Source organism: Schistocerca piceifrons, chromosome 2 (genome assembly GCF_021461385.2).
Source record: "Schistocerca piceifrons isolate TAMUIC-IGC-003096 chromosome 2, iqSchPice1.1, whole genome shotgun sequence".
NCBI lineage: Eukaryota > Metazoa > Arthropoda > Insecta > Orthoptera > Acrididae > Schistocerca > Schistocerca piceifrons.
The window spans coordinates 693,131,854-693,153,929 of record NC_060139.1 but is presented as its reverse complement, the minus strand read 5'-3'; the positions used below and the strand labels follow the sequence as shown (position 1 = coordinate 693,153,929).

Below are 22,076 nucleotides of genomic sequence, written 5' to 3'. Positions count from 1 at the left end.
GAAGTGTTATATTGACAAATGGTCTGGGATACTGGAGAACATGTCATGAAGCCCTTATCAAAAAGAAATATCTTTTTATATAGATGGTCCATTCACCACCACTCATGTTCGGCATCAACGTGCAGTAACCACTTACAGACAGCATGTGGCAGTACTAGCCCTGGAGGGTATATAAAGCATGTCGTAGTCATTGTCATAAGGCACAAATGCAGTGATTTACTTGACATCCAAAAAGAGCACAATCGTTGGATTTTGAGCTAAGAGTGAAAGCACTTCAATAGTTTGTCAACTTTTTGTATGTCACTGTGGTTTAGGTACACGATGCTTGGAAAAATGGCACTATCCAAAATCTGCATTGACGCAGCTGTGGTTCACTGTAGGCCATAGATGACAGGGATGAATGACAATTGCAGAGATGGGTACAGGCGAATAGACAAGCAACTATTGAGTGACTGACCACCCAAATGAATTAAGGGGCTATCAACAGTGTCTCCTCAACAGCCGCTAAGCAAACATTGCTGCAAATGGGCCTCAGCAGTAGGTGCCTAGTTCATGCACCCATGCTGACTGTTGATCGTCAGCGATGAAGTATGGAATTTGCATGTCAATACCACAACTGGCTGTCCACTAAGTGGTAACAGGTGGCCTCTTCTGATGAATCACATTTTATGCTCCATCTGACATATGCCTGTTGGTGTATATGGTAGGAAATGTCTGAAAGCAAACAAAGAGGGAGTGTAATGCTTTGGGGAATGTTTTTGTGGCATTTTCTGCAAGACCTCATCATTCTGGAAGGCACAGTTGATCAACACAAGTATGCATCTGTACTTGGGGACCGTGTCAACCTCTACATACAGCTTGTTTTTCCTTGGCACGATGTCATTTATCAGCAGAACAAACCAGCATGTCACCCAGCAGCCGGCCGTGGTGGCCGTGCGGTTCTAGGCGATGCAGTCCGGAACCGTGGGACTGCTGCGGTCGCAGGTTCGAATCCTGCCTTGGGCATGGCTGTGTGTGATGTCCTTAGGTTAGGTAGGTTTAAATAGTTCTAAGTTCTAGGGGACTGATGGCCTAAGATGTTGAGTCCCATAGCGCTCAGAGCTATTTTTGTCACCCAGCTCGCAGTGCATGTGTGTGATTTGAAGAGCACCAGGATGAGTTTACCATACTCTCCTGGCCACCAAACTCCCTGGATTTAAACCCAATTGAGAATCTGTGGGACCCTCTCAGTCTAATTGTTGATGCCACCTAGTTGTTTACCTAGTACAGCTGGCTATGGTAATGGTGTTGGCGTGGCTTCACATTCCTGTTAGTGACCTCCAGAACACCCTGTTAGTAACCTCCAGAACCCCAGTGACACTCTTCCTGCATGTCTTACAGCAGACTGCACTGCACTCTTTTAAAAGGTGTCCAAATTGTTGTGACTGGACAGTGTATATAGACACTCAAGTTTTTTGTAAGCTGTTGGGCTGACACACCAAAATGTTATTATGTACATAATCACAAGGCAAGAAATAAGAACAATTATTACAGACAAAGAGCAAAATAGACCACAGTCCTTATATCAGTGACTCAGTGAGGTACAACAAATTGCCAGAATCAGTAAGAGTATATACTGGAGATCAATGTAAAACAAAATTAAAAAAAATTCTAAATAAGTGTTTGTACTCACTGAAAGAATATATGTGACTTTTTGTAAAGGTGAGTACCAGATCTCTGCTTATTGTTGCTTTTGATTCCAGTGATAATTCTTCACAGCTAGAACATTGTTGTGCCACTTCTTTAGTCAGACAAGGGGTACCATCACCTGTTGCACACAAATTGCAATTGAGTTACTCATGACAGAGGGCTTGAAACCACCTGACATTTTGAAAAGACTTGTGCCACACTGTGGTGTCAAGACCCTGGGAAAGATTCAAGTATACACATGGCACAAACAGTTTTTACAAGGATGAGAAGCTGTTGGGAATGCATCTCACTGATGTTGCCGAAGGACCCACGTAATTGAGGAGAATACTTGCATTGTTAGCCATGTCATTGAAAATGATTGGCAAATAATAGTTGCTGAAATTGCTACTGAGGTTGGCATAAGCAACGGTAATGCTCAGGTGATCATTACTGACAACTGTGTACTTCAGAAAGTGTCCGCGAGGTGGGTGCCTCTTCTTCTCACCGCAGAAGATAAATTTCATTGCCTTGAGATGTGTAAACTGTCACTGACATGCTACCAGATTGAAGGGGAACATTTTTTTTTGCACCAGATTTTGACTTGTGATGAAATGTGGGAGCACTATTACATCCATGAATCCAAAAAAAGGCAGCTTGTTCTGGGACAGAAAGGACAAATTTGCACTCTTCAAAGCCAAAAACTGTCTTTCAGTGGGGAAGGATCTTGCAGCATTCTTTATTCATTTTACTTCTTCTCATCGATTTTATCCATGAAAGTCATGCTTTGAACTGCTGTATACTACAGCCAACATTTTGACCAAGAAAAATATGCTTATCATCTGAAAAGGCGCACATTTCCAATCCAGGATGTCATTGTGGTTTCTAAAAATGCTCAACCCCACACAGCTGCCCAAATTCAACAAAAAATTCAGTAATTTTTCTGGACCACACTAGAGCATCCTCCTTAGAGTCTGGACTTGTCATCCTGCGATAGTCATGCATTTGGACTACTAAAGGGAGCAGTTGGAGATCACAGATTTGACGACTGTGGTGCTGTTTTACTGTTTGTGCGCAACTGGCTGCTGTCACATCCACATTCATTTTACAAAAATGAGATAAGAAACGGTCTATCTGTTGGGAAAAAATGCGTTTCTTGTTCATGAGACTATATAGAAAAATAAGTTCATGCATGTGAAATTTTATGAAGCTTAAATAAACTTATAAAAAGGAGTCCAGTTATATTTGTTTCACCCTTGTACTAAGTGTCAACCTTTGTAGTTAAATATGAATCCTTTGTACATAAATATGTAACAACATGACATTTGGTAAGCCATTATTGTATGACTTCATGCAAAAAATATAAAAAGAATGTTAAATCTTCTAAGTGTTCTGCCAGTAAAACATAGTCTTATTTCTCCTCCCCCACAACATATTCCATGTGATGATTCCAGTTTAAGATGTTTGTAATTGTAATCACTAGTTATTTAGTGTGATTTATATGTTGCCAAAATTTAACAGAATTTTTTTTTATTATTTATGTGGAGAGCCTAATATTTTTTATTGTTGAGGGTAATTGCATTTTCACATCATACAGTTATCTTGTCTAAATCATTTTTCAAATTGTTTTGATCATTTGATGAGTACTAGATGCTAAATGATATCATCAGCAAACGATCTAAGAAGGCTGCTCAGACTGTCTCCTAAAACGTGAATGTATATTAGGGACAGTAGAAGGGTCTATAACAGTTCCTTGGCAAATGCTAGGTATTACTTTTGTTTCAGTCAATGACTTCTCATCAGTTACTACAAAATGTGACCTTTCTGAGAGGAAATCCTGAACCCAGTTGCGCAACTGAGAATATGCTCTATAGGCATGCAGTTTGACTAGAAGCCACTTGTTACGAATGTTGTAAAAAACGTTTTGGAAATTTAGAAATATGGCATCAGTCTGAGATTCCCATTCATAGCCCTCATTACTTTAGAGAATAAAGAGTCAGTTGTGCTCAAAAGAAGAATATTTTCTGTGTCATTGCTAGCTGTGTGCCGATAGATAATTTTCTTTGAGGTATTTAATAATGTTCAAGTACAATAGGCCTACATGTTCCAGAATCCTTCTGCAACTAAAGGTCAGTGATATGGGGCCAGTCGAGGCCTATGTGAAGGCTATGGTCCAATGGCTTACCATTCCATGTCAGTGGGTGTCAAACTAGACTTTTACGTTACAGTGATATAGCAGAGTAAAAGTGACAATAAAATCTGTTACTATTATAGAAATCATGTATTCACACTGCATGAGGTGAATCAGTGCTGACAGAATGACTGTGCATTATTTGTCCTCTCAAAACTGCCATTCAACATTTAATTGTTGTGCCACTTTCTAGGCATTGAACATACAACTTGATGGAAGGGAACAGACTCGCTAGGCAGGAAGTAAAAACTGTAGGTTATGAGAATTTATTTAAGAATGGGAAGGTATACCAGATTAAAGTAAGCAGAAAGTTCCATATCTTAGATGTGGTAATGAGGATTGCATAGAGAGAAAATAGGTTATTCAACAAAGTTATCTGGTACCTAAGCAGGTACTTACATAGGTGCTAACAGAGCCAACAAAAAGAAAATATGAGACATGGGAGAATTTAAGCACATGGTAATAGGAAAATAACTTGGTACAGTGGGGACTGGTCCCAAACTTCAGTAGTAGACTATGTACTAGTGGATAGGCAGATGATGAGCAGCCTCACAGATGTTAAGGTCATTCCATCTGAGGCCTTAGACAGTGACCATCGGCTGTTGGTAGCCACCCTGAGAGAGAAGAAAGATAGGAGGGCAACAGATATACAGGAGAAAAGGTTGAAGACATGGATGCTGAAAGAGGATGAACGGAGGACCCAGTACCAGACACTGATCAGGAAGAAGCTGCCAAAGGAAGATCAGAGAACAGTGGAAGAAGAATGGGGAGATTTTAAGAGGGCTCTAGTTGAGGCAGCTGAGACTGTGTGCGGAAGAACTAGCACAAAGAGGAGAAGTAGGGAAACCCCATGGTGGAACAACTTATGTAAAGAGGCAGTACTTCGAAAGAACAAAGCCTTCAGAGAATGGTTCCAGACCCGAACAGAGGAAGCTAGGGTAAAATATAAGGAAAGCAAGAAAGCGGCACAGACCATAGTAAGGGCGGAGAAGAAGAAGTGGATGGAAAAATGGACAAGAATGTTAGAAGAGGACAGTGAAGGGAACAAAAAAGTACTTTACACCATGGTAAGAAATAAGAGGAACGACAGAAGTGAGTGCCTGAGGATCATGGATAATAATGGAAGAGTTGTGGAGGAAATGCATGAGCTCAAAAAGATTTGGAAGGAGTACTTTGAAGATCTGTTGAATGCCGCCAAGCGGGTAACTAACAGCAATGGAGAGCCTAAGGCAGCAGACGATTATAATAGTGGGGAAATTGATGATCTAACTTGGAACGAAGTGGAAGAAGCCATAAAGAGGATGAAAGGAGGCAAGGCACCAGGTTGGGACGAAGTAACAGTGGATATGATACGAGCAGCAGGAGAAGTAGGAACCCAGTGGCTATACAGAGTGATGAGGGTGGTGTGGAAGGAGAACAGAATTCCCAAGGATTGGAAGAAAGGAATTATAGTCCCGATCTTCAAGAAAGGGGATAAAAGGAGATGTGAGAACTACAGAGGAATCACCCTGCTATGCCACTGTGGAAAAATCTATGAAAAGATCCTGGAGAAGAGAATAAGAAGCAGTGTTGAAAGTAGACTGCAAGAGGAGCAGTACGGTTTCAGACCGGGAAGATCAACAACGGACCTCATATTTGCGGTAAGGCAACTGCAGGAAAGGCACTATGAGTACGGGAAGGACTTAATCATGGCCTTTTTGGATATTGAGAAGGCATATGACAGTATCTGTGGGGAAAAGCTCTGGGATGTGCTGAACGCAAAAGGGATAGATGAAGAGATAACACGAAAAGTCAGAAAAATGTATGAGGGAAGTGAGAGTTGTGTGAAAGTGGGGAGGGAACGTACTGCATGGTTCAAGCTGGAAAATGGGCTGTGACAGGGAAGTGCACTTTCGCCTTTATTGTTTATTACTGTTATGGATGAAATCCTACAGCAAGTATCAGATGCAATTGGAGATCATAAAATGAAAGCAGTGCTTTTTGCTGATGACCTGATGTTATGGGGAAATTGCGAGAAGGAGGTGCAAGAGCAGTTAGATGCATGGGAGGCAACGACAGCACAATATGGAATGCATTTCTCTGCAAAAAAAAAGTGAAATAATCGTCACAACAAGGAAGAAGAATAGGCCAAATGTGGATATAACTTGTGGAGGGGAAAAACTACAAGTGGTAGAGAACTTCAAGTACCTGGGAAGCGTGATTGAAAGTAAGGGGGGAAACGCAATGGAAATAAATGAAAGGTGCAGAAAAGCAGGGCAGTTCTACAAATGCATTAGGGGGCTTATTTGGAGCAAGGAGGTGCCACAGAAATCCAAGGGAATTATATACCGAACCTACTTTGTCCCCATATTGGCATACAGAAGTGAGACATGGGTAATGCACAAAAGCGACAAAAGTAGAATACAGGCTAGTGAAATGAAGTTCCAGAGGAGCAGGTTGGGTGTAACAAGACGAGACAGATTGCAAAATGTGTATGTGAGGGAAAGACTAAAGGAGGAACCAGTACAGGACAGGATAGAAAAATCAAGACTGCAGTGGTATGGACACATGAAGAGAATGGATGAGGGAAGAATTCCAAAGAGGATGTTTGATCTGCAACTGGAGGGGAAGAGGCCCAGAGGAAGACCAAGAGATAGATGGGTGAAGGGAGTGAAGGAATGTGTGATGAGAAGAGGAGAGAATTGGATGAAGGTGGAAGAGGGGGAATGGTGGAAAGACAGAACATGATGGAGAGGCTTGTGTTCCCGACAGACCCAGCCAGTGGCTGGAAACTGCCCAAGATGATGATGATGGTAATAGGAAAATGATAATGCACACTGAGTTAAAATTAGATGAAAATTTATTCGAGGGTGTATGAGCTGTCTCAGGCTCATTCATTTTGAAAACTTCCAATACTATATCAAATTTTTTGAATGGTTTCATGTATAATGATTGCTACTATCTAGTAAAGGCACAATTCGCCTCTCAAAGGGAAACCGAGATAGATTTCTCTACAGTTACTATTTAAAAATACCTTTCTTCAAGAATAGTTTTTGTAAAAATTGGTCTAGTTTAATACTACAGTACAACTACTAAATTAATGCAGCATACATGCTTATTGTTTTAAGGCTAAAATAGAAAACAAAAACATTGTACAATATTTTACAAAAATAAAAAAAACTGAACCACATGCTTCATTTGGGTGTTGAAACATATGTGTGTAAAAAATGAGAAAAAGCAGACATTGCATTTTGTAAACCATTGAGATTTTCTGGAAACCAAATTTAACACTATTATATAAATGATTTTGTGTATTACTTACAGGGCTGGATTGGATTCAAAGGAGACAGATTACCAATGTAGATGTGTGCTGATCACAGGTCACAAAACTCTGTACACCAACAACTGCCAGCAGTAGAGCATTGACAGACTTTACAAATGCAGTCCACGTGATAAACATCCACAAATTGCTACGCAGCCCTTGTACTTCGTGGTGAGTATTCACATGAGTTGCAGCAAGTCCTAGTCAGTTGCTATTTCCTAGAGCTTTTTCTATCCCTAGAGATACATAGAACCATATGTATGCTTCCATACTATATTTTCTTCACTAAATCCACCTGCATATAACCTGTTTTCATTTTGAAACTAAATCTCATATGTATATCTGTATTTTATTTATTTTGCATTCCACAGAATATCTAAGGAACTAAGTTGCAGTGATGTAGGATTTACTACGGATTTGTATCATATATTTCCAATAACTTAGTCCATGCATAAAATAATTTCATTGTAAAAACAAAAAGGTGTTAACAGTGAAATTCATGCACACCTGTAAGTGTAAATCCATATTAGGTCTTTCATGCTCTCTAATAATGCATACTTTTTGTAACAGTTTTCAAGGTATTACATTGTAACCTACAGAGACTGTACATTATCATAAAATCCCTTCAAGGAGTGGAAATATTGTGAGATGGCTGCTGTTGGTTATTTCTGGCTAATAGCGACTACAAATGTCCCTACTGTGGCAGTCTTCTTATGCAGGCATCATCCAGAAATCATTCGTGTGTGACAATATAGCTTCTGGACACATGATGGTAGCATATTCAGAGCCCCTGCATGTGTTGCTATGTTTTGATGCTGCTGCTGGGTTTTGAATGGCAGGGACCTAAACGAAGGTTGGTAGCCACTTGGTCCTCCAGTATGCTCTGGAAAAGCTGTTTTTCTTTAGTCTAATGGTAGCAGCACTGGATGCCAGGCTATAGTTAGTTGGAATCCCAAGTCTTTGGAGTGTGAATATCTATGACCTCCTTTACCTTACAGCCTCAGAGAATATAATTTTTTTCTTCTCATACTGTGCTAGGTGTGCTGTGGTAAGGTAATGCTCTGCTACTTCAGATTTATCTGTCTGGCCTAGACATGTATTCTGATGATGCTCTGTACACTTGTTCCACTGTACACATGTTTGACCAATATATGACATTCCACTCTGAATATGCTACTTTCATCCATTCAGAAGCAACTTAGTTGTACATGCATCACTTCCACATTGGCTTGCTTAAGAAGACTACCACAGTGTAGACACCAAAAGGCACTATGATGAATTGCAGTCCCTCATCAATGTGAAATAAAGCTCTGTATACAGAGCTTTAATGTGAAGACAACGGCATTGCCATCTAGCGGTGAACAGCAGAACTCCTTGGAATCATCTATACATATTCTAAAGTCTCTCATCACATTTTTCTGTCTGTATGTGAAAGCTAATCTCAGGAACTACTGTAGGGGTTTTGATAAGGTTTCCACGATAAAGGTTTCTGGGGACTGGAGGTAGGTGTAAGGATTCCCAACTGTGGTGCTAGTCCTATGCAAGCCACTGCTACCGAGAGCAGCGTGACCCTGACTGACTTCCTAGTGGCTATAGACTGTGCCAAACTGGCACTGCAGTTTGGTGGACCAGGCAGCTCGGTAGTTTGCAGCTCCCATCATTGCTACGAGATGTCACTTCAAATGCCAGTTAAATACGGAACAGATAACATTCATACCTGGTGAGAATTTTCCTGGAGTATGCTGCTTAAATTTTTAAATTATATATGAGATTGATGATATTCAGTTAAGTAGTGCTGTTCTCTGAATTTCAATCATAACTGTACACAGTGCCCCAAGAGCAAAATTCTGCCAAACCAGACAAGTTGTGTGACCATATACTGGGCATTTCAGTCTTTGTATCAAATGTCTAGGGGTGATAGATCACGTAATATGAACAACTGCTGTTGGAGACAAAATGTTCGCTGACACTTCCCAGTGATGTTAGGCATCCTTTAGTATTCACTGGCTCTCAGATGACAAGATTTCACCAAACTGGTATGACGAGATTTCACTAAATTGTCAGGGTCTACGAATCAGGTGTGCTGCATACTACCTGCCCCATTAAATTGATAGAGTTATTTTCAGTAAGAATACCTTGAGAATGAGTATCTGTAAGTGGAGAATTACTTCAGGAGTGAATCAGGAACCTTAATTTTGCTTCATATGTGGCATTTGCCAGGATTATAGGCAACATACAAGGCATATGCATGCTGTAGAGTACCAATGCCCTTCAGCCTCTCAGGGACATAACCAATACACAAAGATGAATAACATTGTTGGGAAGAATCAGCAAACATTTAGCTTGTAACAAAAGTTGTTCCCATGATGTGTTCTATGATTCCCAGTCACTTAATGCAAAGATTTGTAACACCATGTATATATGAAGGTTGAGGGGAAACTGAAAAGTTCTTGGACAACCCAGTAAAGGTTGTCAGTAGTCCAAATGTTTATGGCTATATTTCAGTGTAGTCCTGTTTTAGAGCCACACACTTCTTCCATCAGTGTTGCAGGCCCATTATACCTTCCTTGTATAATGTTTCTTCTTGTATTACAAAAAACTCATTCGGCACAGTCTTGGCATCATCATCTGATCGAAAATGTGTTCAAAGCAGTTTGAAGCCATGGTACTTGATGGCACACATTGCAATGACAGATGTGTGCAGGGGCACATTGTCCTGATGAAAAAGAGCACTCATTTTGTCAACATCCCAATGTGTTTCACTTCTATGGCCTCCCTCAAACACACTATTTGAGCAGTGCATTCCTGAGATATACCCACTCTCTCAGCAGTGTAGTGTTCCATCAGACACCAGTCTGCCATGATGATATCCTGGATTTTAGAGACATTTTTCTCTGAATTGGCCTTTACCTGTGTTCCACTGTGAGGTACATCTTGGATCGAGGTGTTGCCCCACTTGAATTCTGCCACCCACTTTTTCACGTTGCAATATGAAGCAGAAACCCCTCCAAATGTGTCCATCATGCCCTTATGTATCTCTCGTGCACTCATGTCATTTTTTCAGCAAATATTGGATGACTGCACACTTTCTTCCTTTATCCTTATTTTAAAATCTGTGCACCATGGTCACTTCGAACCACAATATCTGGAAAAAAAGATATTAATGAAAAATTTGGTAAGTAACCTAGCAAAAGAATGTATTACCTTCTCCTTCTTCCTCTCCGTGTCATGTGTCAGGCAGATTGCCTGTTACAGTAACCATATCGTGTATGGTATTTCTACATTTCTTCTTCCAGTGCATTTATAATTTAGAGCCTTTACTGGCAATCTTTCACCATCCATACAGTCTACATGTTACTTCCATTTTCACCTATTTTCCTTTATTTTTTCATTTAGTTTATACATTCATAAATCTTTTCTTACACCTTCGTTTCCTTTTTGATCTTTGATTTCACAATGACAGCTGATGTCTCATCTGAGAATCCCATTTACAAAACCGTTATATTTTAAAGTATCATCTACAATTTTGAGAAACAAACAATATCACTAAATATGTAGCATTAATGGTATGTTATAGTAATAATTAATTTGTATCTTTTTTTCAGAATTAAGCCTACAATAAAATAAAAATGGATGTTATGTTTCACTTGGAGATCCAAAACATATTTGCATCACTAGGTGGTAATGTAGGAGATGTTTATCAAATTAATGAAAATTGTTTAAGTAAGTATAACAATGTACCATAGACAATAAATTCAAAAACAGCCCTTCAGGAGATAGCTAAAGTGGAATGAATCAGATCCTACCATACATTAAAGGAATACAGATGAGTTTTCCAAGTAATGCATGTATTGTGTTCCAGGTGCTTTGGGTGAAATACTAAACAAATTTTCAACGGATATTCAATCAGACCGTAATTTTCGAAGATATCTTTGGTTGTCACATGCAATTAAGAAGGTAAACTGTAAGAGAAACACTATAGTTTTTTAGAAAAACTCTCTATCTTCTATTAGTGATATGATCATTTCTACTTGCAGAATCATCTCTGTGGTGGTGATGCTTATATGAAATGAACGAGACAGTTGTTAGGTTGTAACAACCAAAAACAAATAAAGAGCTTAATGTAACTGAGCACTGACTGCTAGCTAACTGACTGGAAACTAATGAATTATATAAGAGTTCTTTGCCCCTGTATGGATTCCTTAAACACCTATGAAAAATACTGTGGTAATGCACTGGATTCTCATTCAGGAAGACTGTAGTTGAAGTATCCATCTGGTCACCCAGATGTACAAAAAAATGTTCAAATGTGTGTGAAATCTTATGGGACTTAAATGCTAAGGTCATCAGTCCCTAAGCTTACACACTACTTAACCGAAATAATCCTAAGGATGAACACACACACCCATGCCCGAGGGAGGACTCGAACCTCCGCCGGGATCATCCGCACAGTCCATGACTGTAGCGCCTTAGAACACTTGGCTAATCCCGCGTGGCCCCAGATGTACATTTTTCATGTTTTCCCTAAATTGTGTTAGGCAAATGTCAGAATGATAACTTGATGGTACCCACCAGCGGTACCATGACAGGACACTGCCAGGCCTCTGCCTGCAGCAGCAGTCTCAGTTGGGAACACAGTGACCTCATTGCTGACAGAACATCAGACCTTTATCTTCCTTCATTTTCTTCTGTCTTCCTTTGTTTTAAGCCCACTACATTAAAGGGTTTACTGATCCAATAGCAAGCAGTAGCATTTTTCTCTACAACTTATCAACGTAAAGGTCATTAGTAACATAACACTAACCCTGTTGGACAAGGATAGGGACCATGACTTAATTGCTGCAGCTATCATGGCATTCAACTAAAATGATTTAGGAGAATCAGGGAATAATATGTTTCTGGATGGCAGGTAGTCCAGTGTCTTAATCGCTGTGTCATTCCACGTGTATAAGCCACCCGCTACTGACATTTTACAACCTAGTGCTTGCTTGCATCAAGAAATAATTGTAATAACTGAATATTTAAGAAAAAAGCAATGTACTGTAGATATTATATTCTTTATAAATGAACTAATGATAAAATTAATTACTATTTAAGTTCAGTTTTGGGCTTTGAATTTTTGTTTTTTGTTTTACATTTGTGGCTGAAGAGTGCCTTACTATAAGTATTTTATCTAAGAAGCAGAGGAAATATGAGCTAAGGATTCAGTATCCCTCTGTCTTCCAATTATATGGCAATATGTTTGTATTGTGTTAAGGCCAGCAATGTTCACCAGGTTGTCTTACGTGCTGTAGAAGTCTGAGCTAAACTAGATTTGACATTGCAACCATATATTTCACTATGAAGAGCAACATAATGAGAATTTAGTGGAAAGAGAGCACAAATTCAAGCAGATATTTTCTTTTAGTATGGATATTTTGGTGAGTGTCAGGAAAATATAAATGATGACTACAATTCAGTGACATAGCCTACACAGATTTATGAAGAAAAACATTGTGTTGCTTCATGTCCTGGAAATCTGAAATCATTAATTTTCATGCTTTGTTATAAAAAGAAGTATCATGAAAATAACAGATCTCTACAATCATTGGTTTTAATTGCATGAGTAAAAATGAATATTCACAATACCATTTAAATACAGACTCTCTTTTCTTTCTTTCTTTTTTCCCCACAGTCTCCAAGTAGACTTTGAAGGTAGATCCATCATCTCTCCTCAGAGCCCATACAGAACTCCAGTTGTGAAAATGTAGATGTTCTTTATGAAATACAATCTAGTTGTACTTGTATTCTTTTTTCCTGAATCAGAAGAAACATAATAAAAATCAGCAGTTCAAAAGATTATGCATTAGGACGTAGCCAAAGTAAATAAATAACACACACACACACACACACACACACACACACACACACACACACAAAAACTCATGTACACGTGGCCACTTGTCATCTCCAGCTACAAAGGCCTAAGTGCGACTGTGACAACATAAGGAATGATTTCAGACGGGATGGATGTGGGGGTACAGAAGGGATGTGGAGCAGGGAGAGGGAGGGATAGCAGGGTAAGAGTAGGAGAGATGTTGGTGGAGACTGTGGGAGTGTGCAGGGGTAGGCTTTTAGGTGCAGCAACATGAGATTGTGCTGGAAGGTGTGTGGGGGGGGGGGGGGGGGGGGACAAGAGGGGGAAGGAGAGAAGTGAGGAAGGGGAAAAGATTATGCAGGTGTAGGGCTGGAATGCGAGCAGGAAAGGGAATATGGGCTGGTGGAGAACAGGGACTAGCGAACATTGGTATCACAGGGGTTACAGGAATAACAGATATGTTGCAGGGAGAGTTCTCACCAAAGCAGTTCAGAGAAGCTTGTGTCAGTGGAAGGAAATCAGATGGCACAAGCTATGAAGCAGTGATTTGAGTCTGTCTGTTGGTCACAGTTGGGAGGTGGCCATTCATGATAACAGGCAACATGTTAGTTGTCATGCCTTTGTAGAATACAGTGTAGCAGTTACAGCTAAGAGTTGGTACATCACATGGCTGCTTTCACAGGTGGTCCTGCTGTTAATGGGGTAGGAGATGTCTGAGACTGAAATCAGTGATATCTGGAGGATGTATGGGACAGGTCTTTCATGTAGGTCTGTTGAAGAGAGATGAGCCATTGAGGCAACACGTTGAGAGCAGAGGTTGACTAGTGACAGACTAGGACATTGCGTAAATTGGGTGCTCATTTCAGGGTGTGATGAGAGGTGGTTGAAACCCTGATGGAGAATGCGATTCAGTTGCCTCTGCCCCAGATATTTCTGAATTACGAGGGGGGTGCTCCTGTGTGGCGAGTTAATGAGTATGTTGGGGTTGGTAGATGACTTGAGAAGACAAGGCACATGTTATGTGTTTGTGGACAGGGTGGGGAGTGTAGTTTTGGTTTGTGATGGCCTCAGTGAGAACCTTGGTGGATCTGGAGAGAACTACTCATCACTAAGGGTGTGAAAGAGGGGAGGGGGGGGGGGGAATGGTAATGCTCATTGCATCTGTCATCTGTCTTATTTTTGATAAAGTCACAACTACACTCCATATCATTCTAAATAGCCTGCAGCTCAGGGAGCTCGGTCTTGGTTTGTTGAGTATGAGCTTATGAAGAATCTGGGTTTCCTGACCTTGTTAATGGTAAGAGCCGTCAGTCCTCTGTAACAATAAGCTCTGGGCAGGCTTCAGCAAGCACCTTGCAGTATGGTGGTAGATCGTCATGTGTCAAGGGAATGGGGATCTTGGCTGGATATAAACCCGTATAAAAAGAAACCTCAATCTCAAGGTGAGCTGCGTGCCAGTGAGACGCATGTATGTTGAAGCATAACAGTCATTAGCGGGCAACTGCTGGGGAATCCGTCACACCTCAGTTGTGTAAGTATTACTCATGCAAGCAGGGCTCTGTCCGGGTGGAGTCTCATTTCACTATCTACTCATGGGACGACCAAGTTGGAACCATTGATTTCTCTGAATCACCTCCTAACAGAAGATATATACTGCTGGTGGGTATCAACACTCCACCCAACAAGAGGGCTTATGTAATCAGTCCTAATGAGCAGGAATTATTCCAAATACTTCTTTTTATACTAACAGAACACATTTTGTTAGACAGAATGTGTTTTTAATAGTTAAAAGAAAAGAGGGGAGCTTTGAGAAAGTTTAACTTTTTTGCATTAATATAGAGTTAGAGAACATTGCTGTGAACCTTAAAATCCATAATGCGACTGAGAAATTGGACATTGTTGGTTGAAACATTTACTCCCAGTAAGCAACAAACCTCCATGCAGCTAAATGTCTCAAGGGAAAGTGGAATTGAAATAGAGCTACACAACACCTTGAACTGTACCAAAGGTACTGTGTCATGCAGGTATATTATAAATATTCCCAAAGAATAACTAAAAGATAAGTGGGCTAAAGGAGGTGTGATTTATGTGCAAAATATAATGAAAAGAGCAGATGGCGAATTGGTGAAGTCATATTCCTTTATTCTTATATTCAGTAGCACATCACTTCTGGAGCATGTCAAGGCAGGTTTCATTCGATTAAATGTTTGGCCTTTGATACCAAAACCAGTACACTATTTTAAATACCAACACTTTTGTCTCACCACTTTACCAGGTAAGGTGTGACAAATGTTGTAACACCACCCACATGGGAGTCATTTGTTCCTCTACTCCGCAGTGTGTTAATTGCTCTGGGGACCACCCTGTGTGGAGTACAGACTGCAGTGCTTACCTTGAAAGACGTAAGGTAGAGGAGCCAAAAAATAAAAAAAATGAAAAAATGTTTTGCGAAATGGTTTTTCTAAAAGTAAGAAATAAAACAGGCTAGAGGGACATTTGATATGCCTCGTTTGCTGCACATCATTTTCAGCATCATTCAGAGGCATGTCAAATCTTTCTCTAACCTATTTTATTTCTTCCTTTTAGACAAATTATTTCACCAAATGCTTGATTTTTTAAAACCTTCTTTTTATTTTCAGTTTTTGTTCAAAAAGCATGAAATATATTTAAATATCAATTGATATTCTATTATTATTAGCAGCATATAGATCAAGGAAGTGATTGTGATGTTAAATACCACACCAATGAAACTTCTATGAGCACATAACATCTAGACATGAAGAGATGGACTTTATGACCCTTCATATATGTTGTAGCTTGCAGCAGCTGTTCGTGAATTATTTCAGTTTTCCGTCAGATCATTAATTAAGTTTTTCTTAATTACTCTGATTACTTTCAAGGAATTCAATTTTTTGTGAAACTGTACATTATGCTGGTCACTTTGGTATCCCACTTGTCCATTTCCAACTCTTTGCTTGACTATGAAAATTCTGACAAAAATCAATTCTGTAATTTTCCTTCAAATCACTAATTAAGCTTTTCTTAATTACTGATTACTTTCAAGCAATTAAAGCTTTCTTTGCAAAGTTAGACCTCAAACTGGTTAATTTGATACCCCGTTTGTCCATTTTTTACTCTTTTTTAAGTATATCTAAAAACAAAGATGTATATTTAAAAACAAAGATGATGTGACTTACCATACAAAAGCGCTGGCAGGTTGATAGAAACACAAACAAACACATACATACACACAAAATTCTAGCTTTCGCAACCAATGGTTGCTTCGTCAGGAAAGAGGGAAGGAGAGGGAAAGACGAAAGGACGTGGGTTTTAAGGGAGAGGGTAAGGAGTCATTCCAATCCCGGGAGCAGAAAGACTTACCTTAGGGGGAAAAATGGACAGGTATACACTCGCACACACACACATATCCATCCACACATACACAGACACAAGCAGACAAAATGTCTGCTTGTGTCTGTGTACCGTATTTACTCGAATCTAAGCCGCAATTTTTTTCCGGTTTTTGTAATCCAAAAAACCGCCTGCGGCTTAGAATCGAGTGCAAAGCAAGCGGAAGTTCTGCCGTCAAATATATGTAGTGCTACACAGGCATGCTTTGTAGGCACAAAGATAAATACTGGCGCCAAAGCCTCTGCGTCAGTAAATAAATTAAAAAAAAAAAGGTGGAAAATGAGCTTTTTTTCTCCACCCCGAGTTTCGACCACTGCATTCTCCTACATTATCCAATGAAGTAAATATAAATTCCGTATTGTTCATCTTCGAATGTAGCATAATTACAATGTACTACGAAAATCCGACTGGCAAGACTGTTTGGGATGTTTGTCAATATGGCCAACTCTACGTTCTGAATTTTTTCCTCCCTGTGAGAAGTGATGGTTGCTAATAAGAACCTGAGGAAAAGTGAATCACATACAGTATTCTCTTCACCACAAAAATAATACGAATATAAACATTTTGCCATGTATTCTTTCGTGTTTGCTGCTATCTCATTTAAATCCTGTCTGCCTAATAAACTACGAAACTAGAGTGAGACAACAGCAAACGCGGAAAAATATACGTATCGTGTCATGTTTATATTCGTATTATTCTTATGCCCAATAGTTATACAGTCAGAAATGAAGCACGGCAACTGACTAGATTTTTAAATCTAAGATGACTCTAATTTCTATGCAGAATTTGATGTACTAAAGAAGCGGCCGCAAAGATTTTCAAACGGAGAAAAATTTTCGCCTAACTCTCGTTCAGAACATGTTCTATCATACACAGTCTATTATTTGGTTCTTGTTGATCATTATCAAAGAAAGCAGCAGTGCAAGTAACAACAAATAGTATTCTCTTGCCATTGTTTTGCTAATGAGACGATTCCTCTCTCTCTCTCTCTCTCTCTCTCTCTCCTTTTTTTTTAAAATTGTAGGCGGTGGTAGCGCGCACAAAAGCAAGCCATGCTGCGAGCGCCGACAGGCCGTAAACACGCACTATCAGAATGCGACAAACAATGCATGACACAGTACAGTAATGCATTTTCAGCTTAGAGTGACGTAAACACCTATAACAAAGAGAACGACACTTATCAGATCAAGGCAAAATAAGCAATTGATTCAAACCAGACGAAGCACGTGAAAAAGAGAGGGTACCCGTATAAATACGGACGGAGCGTCTGACGCATAGCAATGGCTACCTGGTAAAGCTTAACTGCTAAGCTTACGACTCGAACCAAACTACTGTAGGTGTATTGTCATTCATTCAACCTAAATTGTGTCTCATATTGCAATGGACCAACTTGGTTTCGATTTGGAGGTGCGACGTAAAACTTTTCTCTCCCCTTGAATTTCGAGTCTCAAATTTCAGGTGCGGCTTAGATTCGGGAAATTTTTTTTCCTTTATTTCGAGTCTCATTTTTCAGGTGCGGCTTAGATTCGAGTGCGGCTTAGATTCGAGTAAATACGGTATGTGTGGTTGGATATGGGTGTGTGTGCGAGTGTATACCTGTCCTTTTTTCCCGTTAAGGTAAGTCTTTCCGCTCCCGGGATTGGAATGACTCCTTACCCTCTCCCTTAAAACCCACGTCCTTTCGTCTTTCCCTCTCCTTCCCTCTTTCCTGACGAAGCAACCATTGGTTGCGAAAGCTAGAATTTTGTGTGTATGATTGTGTTTGTTTGTGTGTCTATCGACCTGCCAGCGCTTTCGTATGGTAAGTCACATCATCTTTGTTTTTAGATATATTTTTCCTGCGTGGAATGTTTCCCTCTTTTTTAAGTATTGTAGATCTCATTATATCTAACAGTTTTAATGGTATTGTTTTGGGGACAATGAATTATGAGGCCTGCCTGAAGCAACCATCTAGCTCAATGATTAAGCCTCCAACCGTTGCTGGATCCCAACCCTGGCAGAGAGACAGCATGAAAGACGAACATCATTGATAAGATGCTCCCATATTACAGTGGAACATTAGTGAGCTCATGAGACATGAGGAGGAACTTAAACACCTAGTGCAGAAACATTCCCCGTGTTATGTTTAGAAGAGAAACATTTTAAACTTAACTGATGCCCTTATGCAACAAGGCTATGCCTTCCACTGCAAGGATGATCAGATTGGGGAAAGGGCCAAGGTCGTGGTAACTTTGTTTGTAAATAACACACACCAGTCCTCTGCTCTATCCATGATCACTGACCTCCAAGCAGTTGCAGTTGCAATTGAAGTGTGTTGCTCTAATAAATCTCATGGACCAACTTCCCTGACAATTGGTCTTATTGGGAGACTTTAATTCCTATATTGTTCTATGGTGCTCACAGTCTACTGGTTCCAGGAGTTGAGTTTCAGAGAGCCTCGTGATGTCTCAAAGCTGTGTATCCTCAGTATGGGCATCCCACTCATTTCAGAGCTGCTGCTATGTCATCCTCACCCACAGACATCTCTTTCTGCTCCCCAGGCCTCACAGATTCTGCTCAGTGGGAAGTTACTGGTGAACCTTCATTCTAGTGATCACTTCCAACTTGGATCCATCTACCAGTCCTTGACTGGAAACCACCAAAATGGATGATCAGCAGAGCAAACTGGACACTGTTCAGCCAGCTGCCTGTATCTAAACTCTGAGGCAACATCTAGGAATGAGTGGATCCCATCACACCTATGATACACCATGCTGCCGACTTATCCATCCCAAAGTCGTCAGGTCTTCTTAGAAGGCAGCCTATAGTGTCGTGGATTGATGATTACTGCTTTCCAGTCCAGGTGAGATGTGTGGCTCAGCAACAGGTAGAAAGCTACTGAGCAGCAGAAAACCCTCACAGCCTTTCAAGTAGCAATAGCCAAGGCTTGATGCATAATCAAAGAAAGCAAGAAAAGGTCTTGACAAGTGTTTCAGGACTGTGTCAACTCCTCCATCTGTTCTCCAAAAGTGGGAGGGGGAAGGGGGGGTCATCAGGAGGATTTCTGGTCAATCCAGTCTGTTATGTATAGCAGAAGAAAGGTTGCCTCCAAACAACACTTGGTGACTTCGCTCAGCCAATGGTAAAGGATTTTGCAATGACTGCTGCCATTGCCAGCCAGAATCCAGCACTCCACTGCTACTGTGTGACCATGGAGAGGAGTGAGTCGGTCTTCAGATCCAATAATTCTGAGTCATGATGTAAAACTTGCAGACAGTGTCAAAGGAAATCATACTAGAATGTTGTAATTCAATATGGTAGACAGGAAAACTTCTCAACTCATGCAGAGATTCAACTTTGGTACCCTTTTTCGAACCAGAAAAGGACTGAAAATATTCCAAAAATTACAGGAACATCACCTTAACAAGCTGTGTAGGAAAGGCCTTGGATTGAATGGTCAGCCATTCTCTGATCTAGATTTTAGAGAACAGACAACTCCCTAGCCCGCTCTCTTTGTGGATTCTGGAGATGTTGATCCCAGTGACCTGACCCTGCTAGAGGTGGCTATCCAGCATGCTTTCCTATGGAACCAGCATTGTATAGGTGTGTTTTTTGACAGCAAAAAAGTGTATGACACTGCTTGCAGTCACAATATTGTAGGATAGCTCCACCAATAGTGCTTTTGTGGTCACCTGCCCACAGTCATTCGATCTTTCTTATCTAAATAGCCTTTTAGGTACTGATTTGGTACCATGCTATCAGATAGTTTTGGGTAGGAGAATGGTGTTCCCGAGGAAGTTTTTAAGTGTTACCCTCTTTGCCATAGCCATAAACAGCGTAATGTCTATAGTAAGGATCCTGTACAATGCTCTTAATTTGTGGACTGTTTTGCAGTTTCTTGTTCCACCTCCAACACTGCAACAGTAGCTCATCAGTTATGACTTAGAGGAGAAATGAGCTGTAGAGACAGGTTTTACATTTTTACAGAAAAATGTTTATTGATTTTTATCATTGTCATTTTATTTTTAATTTACCTCACTTGCACATAAAGTACACCATTCCACATTTTAAAGGCTTGGTGAGGTTTCAGTGACTTATTTTTGATTGAAAACTGTCATGGTAATCTCACCTAAATTGTCTGAAGTCAGGGACCCAGAGACCACTTAGCCACAGGACTTGTGGAATGGGTGTGGTGCATCTGCTCCACTTTAATGGGGATTTTGTGAGATCTCTGCTACAATATAGGTGGACAGTGTGCAGATCATTGAGACCTCTGTCCTAAAAATCATTGATATTATCCACTATGAGGGATCAACCTGGCCAAGTGTACTTACACGAACAGCCCCATACCCATCCTCTGTGTGGAATGTGCATCTGCTCCAGTTTAATGGGGTTTTTGTGAGATCTCTGCTACAGTATAGGTGCACAATGTACAGATCAGAGAGACCTTCTTTCCTAAAAATCATTGATATTATCCACTATGAGGGATCAGCCTGGTCAAGGGTACTTACACGACCAGCCCCATACCCATTCTCTGTGTGGAGGCTGGGGATCCACCATTCACCATATGGTGACAACTCCTCATTATTTGTCAAGCATATAACATTCTTGCTGCTCTCAATTCACCACCGTACCATACTGTTGCTCATCCGTCTTTCTTGAATCATCCACTAGCAACAAGGCAGTTTGGGATCTGCATAAAGCATGTGCTGGAGTCACTTGGTGTGGGTTAAGTACAAACCGAAATACAGAGTTGAAACCAATTACTACCCTGGTTAATACAGAGGCCCAGAGTAATTTTAGATCTAGTGTAATAAGGAGAAGCTGCATTCCTGCATCTGTTTTTATTACAATATTTTATGACATTTTATGACCATGTATCTGTATCATGGGTGGGCCTAAACAGGGAATTTACTATTTTTCATGCAGATTTGTATGCTATATTGTGGACACTGAAGCAGATGAGATTTGTTATGACTGCTAACTTACTGGTCTTTTCTGACTTCTGACTCCCTGAGTACCCTTAACTGTTTACAGCACTTGTACCAGCAGATAAAGTAGTTCAAACCATCCATAACACCCTTCTCCACCTATGAAAACGCAGATGAAGGGAATGTCTTTCTGCTGAATATCAGGGCACATGGGTACTAGATACTAAGGGAAATAAAATGGCATATGTAGCAGCCAAGGAGATGTGTTGTGATAATCAGGTAGTTCATTGTGCCATCTCCCTACTTGCTATCATTCCCCTGTTGAGGTGTAGAGTCAGGCATTGATGGGAAGAAAAGTGGCTGGCACTGACTGACAAAAGGTGCACATAGTAAAGCTGACAGCTCAGCCCTAGCATACATCCTACCATTCATGCAGATGGGATGAGGTCATTCCCAGTTGTTTTCACATAAGACGCAGCCCTGTGATGTATAACTTCTGACTCTGTTTAGAGGACCCTCCAATGTGAGGTGCTAGTGATGTACAGATCTTGGTTTGCCACGTTTTAGTAGATCAGACAAGAAGGCAGCAGCTAATTTGCTGACAGTCACTCTCTACTTTTAAGTAAGAATGACACAAATGTGGTTGAGTTTTGGAGTTCTGTGCAATGTCCAGCTTGTTCCCTAAAATTGTTGGGAGAAGTTTTTAATGTGTTCTCAGTGTGCATGACTGATCCATTTTTT

General features: G+C 40.4%; 1 protein-coding gene across 2 annotated transcripts in view; it reads left to right on the top strand.

Moving 5' to 3' along the window:
• LOC124775108 (protein timeless) overlaps nt 1-22,076 on the top strand; it is a 384,357-nt gene that overhangs the window by 142,860 nt on the left and 219,421 nt on the right. For both annotated transcript variants that reach the window (XM_047249934.1, XM_047249936.1), the window contains 3 exons: nt 7,160-7,328; nt 10,763-10,880; nt 11,020-11,114. In XM_047249934.1, the coding sequence (XP_047105890.1) occupies nt 10,787-10,880; nt 11,020-11,114 (189 nt within the window). In that variant the 5' untranslated portion in view covers nt 7,160-7,328; nt 10,763-10,786. The remainder of the gene's footprint in view (nt 1-7,159; nt 7,329-10,762; nt 10,881-11,019; nt 11,115-22,076) is intronic.